The sequence below is a fragment of the Danio rerio genome, chromosome 15 (assembly GCF_052040795.2).
Source record: "Danio rerio strain M-AB ecotype USA chromosome 15, GRCz13ab, whole genome shotgun sequence".
In the NCBI taxonomy this organism is placed as follows: Eukaryota; Metazoa; Chordata; class Actinopteri; order Cypriniformes; family Danionidae; genus Danio; species Danio rerio.
In genome coordinates, this window is record NC_141035.1 from 50,403,109 (window position 1) to 50,415,000 (window position 11,892).

Below are 11,892 nucleotides of genomic sequence, written 5' to 3' on the forward strand. Positions count from 1 at the left end.
AGACAGAATCTGCGGACAGTTTTTGCTGCTTGTAAAAAATCTCCGGATTTATGCTGAATGATTTTGGGAGTATCATAGCTAAAAGCTTAATATATATATATATATATATTTATACAGTTGAAGTCAGAATTATTAGCCCCCCTGAATTATTAGCCCCCCTGTTTATTTTTCCCCCAATTTCTGTTTAACATAAAGCAGATTTCTTTAGTACATTTCTAATCATAATAGTGTTAATAACTCATCTCTAATAACTGATTTACTTTCTCTTTGCCATGATGACAGTAAATAATACTAGACTAGATATTCTTCAAGACACTTCTATACAGCTTAAAGTGACATGTAAAGGCTTCACTAGGGTAATTAGGCAAGTTATTGTATAACAGTGGTTTGTTCTGTAGACAGTCGAAAGAAAATAAAGCTTAAAGAGGCACATAATTTTGTCCCTAAAATGGTGTTTAAAAGATTTAAAACTGCTTTTATTCTAGCCGAAATAAAACAAATAAGACTTTCTGTCTGTGAAAATTTCCTGAATCTGTTTAACATCATTTGGGAAATATTTAAAAAAGAAGAAAACAATTCAAAGGGATTCTGACTTCAACTGTGTGTGTGTATATATATATATATATATCAGAGCTCGATATTGTGTTCCGGTGTGTGGTACATGCCCTTTCCGTAGGGAATCTGTAATTGTAAAATTGTTTCGGGATTTGTAAAAGTGTTTTGCGTCTTGTTCATTTGTTTTTTCAAAAATGTAAATTTGTTGTGTCCTTGGTAAAATTGTTTTTCCTATGTAATTGTGTCTGATGATACGTAAAAATGTTTTTCAAAATGTAAATTTGTCTCGAGCTTTGTAAAAGTGTTTCACACTTTGTAATGTTGTTTTGCACTTCCCGGCCACCGTAGTGCATATACCTTATTATATTTTGCTTGCAAATGTTTTTTTTTCTTTTCTTTATATTGATCCATACCAAAACAGAACCCAGAATCAAACGAGTTCAGCGAGAATTCCATATAGTTGATTAGTATATATAGTGAGTGTTTCTTCTTTACAATGAACCGCTTAATGCCTCCCCATTTGTAAGTCTTGGACTTTGGATAAAAGCAGCTGCTCACCCACAACAGCATAAGCTCCAGGAACTATGGGATATATGTGTCCATCTGTGTTGAATCCTTCTGGAAACAAAGTGGCCATTCCTTCACCAATCAAACGGCCAAACCCAGCACCTGAAACACACACACACGAACACACACACACGCATGCAAACAGAAACAGTCAATAGGTCATCAAATAAAAAGACTAGAAAACATTTGCTAGCGAAGGTCAGAAAGTAATCTCTGCTTACTAAAGCTGCGTTTATTTGATCAAAAATACTTTGAAAACGGTGAAATATTATTATAAATAAAAATAGCCAGTTCCTATTTGATTGTATAGTAAAGTGTCATTTCGAGTTCACACTTGTGAACACTCATGATTGATTATAAAGCGTGTTTGGCATGCTGTCCCAGGAGAGAGCCCTGATCTCATAAGATCCTCGAGCCCGGGGCTCCCTCCCGTTTGCAAGGCGAGAGGGGAGTTTGAGCTCAGGTAGATGTGGGGAAGTAGTAGCTAATGAACAAATAGTGATCGCTCTTAAGAGATAACTACTGACTAGGAGCATGTCTATGGTGCAGATTTGGAACTTAAGTTGCTGTTTTTGGACGGTGGGAGGAAACTGGGGAACCCGGGGAAAACCCACGTGAGCAATAGGAGAACGTGTAAACATCGCACAGAAACGTCAGCTGGCTTGGTAAAGACTAGAACCAGAGACGTTCTTGCTGTGAGGCAACAGTGCTAACCACTGGGCCACCGTGCCACCCATCTAGGAAAGGAGGAGGAGTAGAGGTGGAAGGGGGGATTCTTCAAAACGAAGATGACTGTGATATGGAGCTGAGGGTATTTATACTGGCTTAGGAATCGTCTGATTGGTGAATCCTAAAGTGAATAATGCAGGGCCCGCTGTAAGCAACCATAAGCACGTCATCCTCTTTATATTAGTTTATAAATAAACTTCACTTATATCTGTGATGTAAAGTCTTCAGAGTCGCATGATCCTTCAGAAATCAGTCTAGCATGAGGATCAAGAAATATTGATGAATATTGTTACTGTCATATTTTGAGCGTTTTTCAAACTAATTTTCTTACGTTATAAAAGTCTTTACTGTATCAGTTCTATAAATTTTAAGGTTTAAAACCCAATTTGACACGAGTAGCAGTGTGATATGGCTGTATATCGGCACTGGTGGGAGGCATGCGTAGGTCAACTGCCTTAGTCTTCCACCAGTGACAATATACAGCCACATCGCACTGCTATGAGTGTGATATTGCATTTATACAACAGTTCAAAGGCATAATCGTGTATCTAAATAAAGAAAACACGGATAGTCTTCAAAACCCTTTTGTAAGAGGAACTACTTTCTTCCGCCATTCATACAAATCTGCAGCCGACGTCAGAACAGCAGAAGCCGTTACTAATTCACCAATGTCACTTTAGAGCTAGTGTTTGAGTGATTCTCTAGCGTAATGTCTAAAGCGATGACAAAACAGCTGATTTTGCTGACACTTTAAGATTACAAGGCTGAACAGCATGAAATGCCATCAGTCTACGGAGATTTCCCAGTATTTCTCTGCTGCATTCGGGAGATCACAATATTACTATGATATAAATACAGCACTACAACATACAAAAGAGAGAGATTTACCCGTTTAATAATGATTTGATCAGCTGTAGTTTAAAATTATGCTGGTTTTCTCTTAGGTCTTATCATGTAGTTCTGTCGCCATCTTGTGGATACATTAACAGTCTTTGGTCTACTCTGCATGGCAGGCTAATGACCGCCGAAGTGCTGTCTCTCAGAAATTATGAATATTTAAAATAGGCACTACCCTTATAAATAAACTGCATAGTAGCAATCCAAACAACTACATTCTCGACTAAAAAAACCTCGAAAGTACATTTTGTTGCCCAACAGCAGGAATAATGGTCAAACTGTAGAGTGTCCTCTGCTTGTTGCTGTATGTGGGCGGAGTAATACACAAGGGTGAAAGGTAAAGAGTCTGGTCGAGTGCTTTTACTGGCAGAAAATCGCATGGCTATCAGCCAATCAGATTCAAGAACCAGACAAAACTGTGTATATATATATATATATATATATATATATATATATATATATATATATATATATATATATATATAGTGTTTATTTTAAATATTAGAATAACACATATATTATATTATATACCTATTTATCTTTTGTTGCTTTGTTACGTCTGTTTGAATGTGAATATATTTACTAGAAATTCACATACAAAACATCTATTTTCAACTGCAATGCTATTTTTTATTTTGACAAATTTAAATTTTGACCTAATAATTGATTGTGCTGTTTATTTATTTAGTGCTTTATGACTTAATATGATTTTATCCGTCATCCTCAGTGTGAACAGGCATTTATAACACTCCAATAAATACAATTTCTTTTAGATAAACACATACCGATGACGAAAATGGGAACGAAGGATCCGCATGGTATTGGGAGGGTAATGGAGAGAGCAGACATCCAGAACTACACAACAGACCACAGCAAAAATTAGTAAAACACAACACACACCAATCTGACATTCATTAATATTCCTTTGACTTAGTCTCTTATTTATCAGGGGTCACCACAGCGGAATGAACCGCCAACTATTCCAGCATGTCTTTTATGTGAACAAAAGTGTGGTTTTTGTACCTTCATGATGACAAAGACAAAGAGGACGACGAAGACGTTAGCGTACGGATGTTTCCACGCCGCTAAATGGTCATTATCGTCGAAGTCTTTCACGATGCTGTGATTGGACCAGGTGCGATCGTCAAAAAATGAGATCAGGGAGTACCGTTGTGTGAGCTGGAAGGAGGAAATGATGTCAGAAATGTCAGACAGCAGCACAGTTTTCATCGGTTTATTTACAAAGGCATTGGTTTTCATGTTTAATTGATGATCGTGCATGTTACAGTATGTTGATTAGTTGTGTTTATGCATGTGTGTGTTTGTGTTCGTTTATTTAACGATAACGGTATAGATTAACGGTATAGGGTTTGGGTATACTGTGTGTGTGTGCGCATTTCTCCGTGTCTGTTTGTGTGTGTGTGCGAGAGAGAGTGTGTGTGTGTGTGTATGTGTGTTAGGACTTGCACAGAGTAGTGGATTGGTCAACTTTAACGCTCTGTCGTGACACTTTTTGGTTGTCGTCGACTAGTCGCGCTGCGCATATAACGTGTGGTTTGACCTGAACCACCTGGCAGCTTTACACACAAATGTAGGTTCACCAAATGAAACTGCATTATTAAAATTAATTTAAATGATATTTTATTTTTTGTCTGATGTATGTGGTATTTGTGTGTGTATATATTTGTGTGTATGTGTGTTTTTGTGTGTGAGAGAGAGAAAGTGTTTCTGTGTGTGTGTGTGTGCGTGTTTTTACCTTTCCAGCCATGAACTGACCGAAGCCCGGTGGAAAGGTGAGTGTTGAAATCAGCACAGACGTCAAAGCAGAATAGTAGAAACAGCTAAACACACAGCACACACACAATTAGCTACACAAACATACACCTTTTCATCACTAGCTACGGGGCAGTCAGACCTGTTACGTTTTTACTAGCATAAACATTGTTGTTATCAAGTTTTAGCACAGTGCTAGCACAATGCTAACATTTTTTTACCAAGCTGGTAACATGATCTAGCACTTGGCTACTTTTTAGCATGTTTCTAAAATGTGTCGTGGTTAGCTGCTATCTTTTTAGCATGTGTTGTTAATAATGTGTCGATCAAACTGTTAGCATGTTTAATACCAAATTTCCTGATAAACAAAGTATGATATTAATGCATAGAATTTAGCACTTAACTAAAATAAATAAAACAAATTTATGTTCTGAATAGTTGCCATTATATTTCTGCAAGGTACTAATGAGCTCTATTTTGACGATCCAGGTGCAAAGCGCAGGGCGCAAAAGCATTAAGTGCATGTCAGAATCCACTTTTGCTACTTTAAGAATGGAAAAAATCCGCTTTGCGCCGTGGCACATAGTTTAACAGGGTTGAGCTTATTCTCTTAATGAGTTATAGGTGTGTTTTGAGAATAAACCAATCAGAGTCTCATCTCCCATTCGCTTTAAGAGCCAGCTGCGCCATAAGCGCATTCGCTATTTACATGACGACTTTGTAAGTTTAAAAGCTGAACGCTTCACTACCGAGAAACTTGTTAAACAGAGCATCTGCAGCGCGAGAATGAGAGATAAGCCTCCTCATTATTTACTTTCACTTTCACTCTCGTGAAACATGTTGTGCGCACAGACATCCATTAGCATATAAATAATTAATTTAGTTTGTTAAGCGCAAAGATTTGTTTCAAAACTATTTCTAATTTCCACCAAACTAATAAATGAGCAATAATAATGAAGTATATAAACTGAGCTATATCTAAATACACCTGCTGTGCCCCATATGGTCTAAAACCTGACAGGTGGGCAAATCTAAGCTTGTTTTTAATAAAACAAATATAAATATGGATATAATAAATAATACTGCTAATAATAATAACATTATACAAAAGCAAACAGTCATGAATGAACTGAAAAAGCCTCCCGAGATGAAGAAGGCATGAAGGCAGTGGTTTTTATATTTATGTAGGCTAGGTAATAATGTTTTGTAATATTTTAATCCTTTAATTCTTTTTCATATGTAAAGATATTTGCGTATTGCTGTTCATCCTGTGTGTGTTAAGCAGTGTGTATGCGAGGCGCACAACTAACAACCCACATAGCAAAATTTCTCCGGCCCAGCTCTGGCCCACACAATCAGGTTTTGCTTGGCCCACATGCCGCAGTGAATTACGGTACATGACTGGACCAAATCTGGCTTCCAGACAAGGGCCAAACACGGACCATATCTGGGCCAAGTCTCAGCAATGTTAATAACTCATAACTGGGCCTGAACTGGGCCAGATAGGTTGGTGTGTCACGATTGCAATGAAATTGATAAACCCATGGAGTGATGCGCTTTAGGCACACTATGTGCACGCTTTTTCTCAAAGTGACCTGATTGGTAGAATTTTTGTTCTTTACTCAAAAATGATTTTAGTGTATTTTAAATGTGGGTCAAGACTGGCTAAACACACATGGCCCACTTATCACATTTTTAAATCTGGGCCAAATACTACGTTTTTCATCTGGCCCAAATCTTGTGTGCTGCCTTAAAGACGGTGCCACCTCTGCCAAACCCGGGCCATGTTTGGCCCACATGCTGTATGCCAGTGCCGGATGAATGCCTGCTGTGCCAGCTTTATGCCAAATCTGGGCCAGAATTCTTTGCTACTAGGGAAGCTCTGCGCTGAACTTCAGACCTGCTTTGATATGGTCTATTGTGCAGTCCATTCTAGTTCCTCAAAACAGCAACGTGCCAGCAATGCACCTCCTTTTTTAGATCAGAATGCCTATGGGCGCACATATGAGCGCAAATGCATTTGCTGTTTAAACAGCGTAGCGCAAAACATCAAAATGACCCTTGCGCCGAGCTGAAACTAGCAAACAACAATTGCGTCGCACCTTGCGCCACATTGCGCCAGGTGTATGATAGGGCCCAATGTGTTGTTTAGCTAATTTTGAATGCTAAGCTTATGTTTTCATGCTTTAACACTCCTAAAATGTTTAGTCAAAATGTTAACATGCCAATCAAGCTGTTAGCATGTTTATTTGTTAGCAAATTTTACCATATTTTTAAGATATTGACACATTTTACAACATGTTTTAACATATGACTAAAATGTTTTTGACAAGTTGCTAACATGCTTTAGCAAGTTTGTATTTTTAACACGTAGCAGGTTTATGCTATGACAAACTGCTATTTTGTTTTGGCAAGCTAACATGTTTTTACAATGCTGAAATGTTTTGTCAAAATATGTCAATCAAGTTGTTAGCATGTTAGCAACATTTTATTAATAACATATTTTAGATTATTGGAAAATTAAGTTAGTTCATCACCAACATGTTTTCACCCAGCTGTAACATATTTATGTTCGGACAAGCTGCTATTTGTTTAAATAATATGCTAACATGTTTTAACTTTGCAAAGATGCAATGTTAAAGCTGTTATCATATTTTTACACGTGGCTAGGAAGTTCATAGCAACCTGCTAACAATTCAACGTACTACTAACTAGCTGGCATCTAGCTAACACAATGCTAATGTGTTAGCATGCTGCAGTCACGTTTAGCATGTTGTCATGTGTTTTATTATTTTGCTATTATAGATCGTAATCTTTAAGCACATTGCTAGCATTTTTATAACTTGCAATTATATATATATATATATATATGTATATGTATTATGCAATGACTATTTTCTGCTTTAAATAAACCTGATATGCTGCTTTATAGCATTAACTCGGTTTATGAAAAACTCACTTTCTCATTAATAAGCTGTTCGAGGCTTTCTTTTCCTTCACAAACAGTGTGATCTTTCCATACAGAAACACAAAAAAAGCCCCACCGAGGCCGCACACGATCCTGCGGAGAAAAAAACATTTTCATTTGCATTTTTTAGCAGTTTTTGTAGGAAGATAATAAAAAATATATATTAATAAGCCTCAATGAAAACATAATCATATTGTACATACAATAATGATGATAATAATATATATATATGAGCAATATCACACGAGTAGCAGTGCAATATGGCTGTATATCAGCACTGGTGGGAGGCGTGCATTGCCACGAGGCTTCAGGCCGAGTGCCTTAGTGCCCCCACCAGTGCCGATATACAGCAATATCGCACTGCTACTCGTGTGATATTGCGTTTATACAACAGTTTGACGGCATAATTGTGTATTTAAAAACAAAATCAAACATAGAGAGTCTCAAAAACCCTTTTGTATGAGGAACTACTTTCTTCCGGATTTAAATCATAATCTGACAGTTAAACAGTTGAGTGTGCATCTTTTAAACTTTAGGGGCTCTATTTTGATGGTGCATGCGCAGAGCGCAAAGCGCAGAACGCAAACGCTTTCAGGGCATGACAGGACGCGTTTTTGCTAATTTAAGGACGGGAAATCTGCCTTGCGCCAGGACGCATGGGCTAAAGTTGAGTTTATTTTCTTAATGAGTTATAGGTGTGTTTTGAGAATAAACCAATCAGAGTCTCATCTCCCATTCCCTTTAAGAGCCAGCTGCGTCACGCCAAGAGCGCATTCGCTATTTACAGGACGCAAAGTAAGTCTAAGTGGAAAAATTAGCATTTCACAAGCAAACAGTTCACAGAAAACTGTTAAACAGAGCATCTACTGCGTGACAATGAGAGATAATGGATCTACTTCACTTTCGCTCTTGGATAGGGAAACCTTTACGCACAGACATCAATTAGTCTATAAATAAATACTTTTGTTTGTTAAGCGCAAATATTCGTTTCAAAACTATTTCTAAATTCAGTTCTAATTTCCAGCAAACGAATAAATGAACAAAAATAATGAAGTGTGCTTAAAAACTTGAGTTATATCCTAATACACCTGCTGTGCCCCATATGGTCTAAAACCTGACAGGTGGACAAATCTAAGCTTGTTTTTAATAAAACAAATATAAATATGGATATAATAAATAATACTGCTAATAATAATAACATTATACAAAAGCAAATTGTTATGAATGAACTGAAAAAGCCTCCAGAGATGAAGAAGACATAAAAGCAGGGATTTTTCATATTTATGTAGGCTAGAAAATAATATGTTTTGTAATATTTTAATCCTTTATATTTATATCCTATATCTATTCTTATTATATCCTATATATATCCTTAATATTTAATTTTTTTCATATGTAAAGATATTTGCCTATTGCTCTCTTGTGTGTATTAAGCAGTGTGTAAGCGAGGCAGAGTTTAGACCGGGTTAGTTTTGGTCTAATGAAAAATCTATTATAGATTCTTAAAATAGCGACACGCCAGCGGTCCGCCTCAGAACACCTCCTTTTTAGAGCAGAAAAATGAGCGCTAATGCATTTGCTATTTAAACAGCGTAGCGCAACGCCTCAAAACGACTCTTGCACCAAGCTGAAACTACCAAAAGACTACTGCGACACGCCTTGCGCCACACTGCGCCGGGTGTATGATAGGGCCCTAGATCTGTAGTGTCTGCTTTTTGCTGGCTGTATGTGGGCGGAGTGATACACAAAGGGTAAAGAGGCTGTGGGAGTTCTGATATTGCAGAATATCGCACGGCTATCAGCCAATCAGATTTGAGAACCAGACAGAACTGTTGTATAAATATATATATATTATTATGCTGATCAAAACACACAAAATTACCCAATTTACCTAAGAATAAAGTGGAAAAATTAACATTAAAAAAGAAATTAATATACAATTAACAAAAATAACTAAAATATTAGTAAACAAAACAGCACTGACCCCAAGGCAATTGATAGTTCATTGAAAATAAAAAAAACAAACCAAATAAATACAATTTAACATAATTATTTATTATTTGTGCTATATAACAATATATTAAAAATAATAATCATTATTAAAATGTATTTGCCAGTGCAGCTGGAAGGGCATCAGCAGCGTAAAACATAAGCTGGATAATTGGCGGATCGTTCCACTGTGGCGACCCTTGATTAATAAAGGGACTAAGCCGAAAAAGAAAATGAATTAATTAAAAATGTACTCAATATACAAAATAACTTAATATAACTAAGATTAAAAATAAAACAGATCCTGTAAGAATAAAAATGACTACAAAAATGAACAGTAAGTACTAAAACAGAGTATGAAATACCACTGACCCCATGGCAACGAAGACTGGGAGCTCCTGCAGGTCGAAAGGAAAGTCCAGTCTGTACTTTGTTGCATAAAGAGCCATGAGCGTCTCTAGAGAACGATAATAAAAGTTATAAAAACAAACACATGCAAAACTCAGCACTTCCCCTGGTTTATCTCTGTATTAAAGTAGACCTAATATGACCCTTTAAACAAGATCTAAAATGCGTCTCTGATGTCCCTAGAGTGTGTATAGTGAAGTTTGAGCAGAAAATAGTGCACTAATAATGTTTTCAAACTCTCTGAAACTGACCCTTTGAGGTGTTTTGGTGACTGTCGCTTTAAATGCAAATGAGACTGTGCTCTTTTCAGAAGAGGGCGGAGCTACAGATGCATATGCATAAGCATAGTGACAGATGTACAACAGCAATGTGTGTGTAGTCAGTGCTGGTCAGGTGTGCATGTGTGCTTCAGTGTGAGTGTGTGCTTGATGCTTCTGTCAGTCTATGTCGCTCCAGTTGCTGTTCATCTAAAACTCCACATCTATAATCCGCTTAGTCTATCCTGACATCATCTTCAGCAGCTCAAACACTCTAATGGCTAATGGACAGACGGCTGCTTCTCACTCAGGGCTGCTGTTTATGCTAATGAGATGGAGAGATGGGCACTAGTGGGCAGGGCTTTCCCTCTCTGATGACACTGGGAAAGAGAGAATGTCAATCAAAGTTTTTGTGTAAAAGCATATGTTAAAGACACACCTTCCTCTCTGTGCCACACTGGCAGGAGTCTGAAGATTATAGCACCAAATGTAGCGGACAGAAACGCACGCCAGTAGTTACGAGGAAGATAATACATAGCGGTGACTTCTATACTGAACAATGCACCTAAAAAACACACACACAGATGGACATGCACTAAAACACACACATAAAATATATATTTACTGTAGAAAATCTAATAATTTATATACAATACAATTAATAATAAAATAAATAATTAAATAAAAATAATTTTAAAAATTCTTTAAAAAATTCATAAAATAAATATAATCAAATAAAGTAAAAAATAATAATTAAACAATTATTGTAAAATTAAGTATAATTAACTTTAATTTCAATTTCATAAAAAATAATAATAAATGAAAACTAAATAAAATTAATAACATATAATAATATAATTAACAAAATTTAACAAAAAAATAGAATAATTAATTTAAAAATAATTTAATAAAATTGTATATATTAAATAAACTCAAATATTGTAAAATCGAAAAAAAATTACATGAAATAAAAATTCTAATTCATGAAAAAATTCATGAATAAAATAAAATAAATTAAATCTAATTAAATGTAATGAAAATTCAAATTCATAAAAAATGAAATATATAAAATTTTAATAAATAATAAAATAATAACAATAATAAAATAAAATTGAATTAATAAATAAATAAAATAAATTAAATTGAATTAAATTAAATAAATTAAATTCATTAAGTAAATAAACAATTGAAAAATTAAATTAAATTAAATTAAATTAAATTTACACAATTTTCTGACCTCCAATAGGAGAAGCGAAGCAGCAGCCGATCCCAACGGCACATCCAACTGTCAGCAACTCCTTATTTCTGGCCTCGTTCTGTTCAAAACACACACACACACAGACACACAGACACACACACACACACACACACACACACACACACACACACACACACAACAAGGATACTCATTAGATCCTCATACTTTGCTACAGCAATCCACATGAAATTTTATTGAAAGAGTTTTTAGAGGTTTTATTCAAATCAAGCAACACCAAACACTTCATACTACTTTCAAATTTGAAGTCTAATTTACAAATATTGAAAAGTAAGAAAAAATCCTGTTCAAATCCCTCAAAATGCATGCCGAAATAGGGTTGGGTCGATAGACGATGCCATTGTCCATCGCCGATGGCCGAAAAACATCACCATGCTGAGCCAGCATTGCAATCCTTCACCCCGCTTTGATCGAAGCAGCAACCGACTCACGAATAATACACACTCAGGCCCCGTTTACACTAATAGACATCA

The 11,892-nt window shown here is 36.0% G+C and overlaps 1 protein-coding gene across 2 annotated transcripts in view; it reads right to left on the reverse strand.

Moving 5' to 3' along the window:
- The window catches only part of clcn2c (chloride channel 2c), a 38,663-nt gene that overhangs the window by 16,027 nt on the left and 10,744 nt on the right, over nt 1-11,892 (reverse strand). For both annotated transcript variants that reach the window (XM_087283148.1, NM_001319271.1), the window contains 8 exon segments: nt 11,381-11,459; nt 10,583-10,708; nt 9,851-9,935; nt 7,481-7,582; nt 4,505-4,589; nt 3,772-3,927; nt 3,534-3,603; nt 1,114-1,224 (listed from right to left, as the gene is read on the reverse strand). In XM_087283148.1, coding sequence (XP_087139274.1) covers nt 1,114-1,224; nt 3,534-3,603; nt 3,772-3,927; nt 4,505-4,589; nt 7,481-7,582; nt 9,851-9,935; nt 10,583-10,708; nt 11,381-11,459 — 814 coding nt within the window.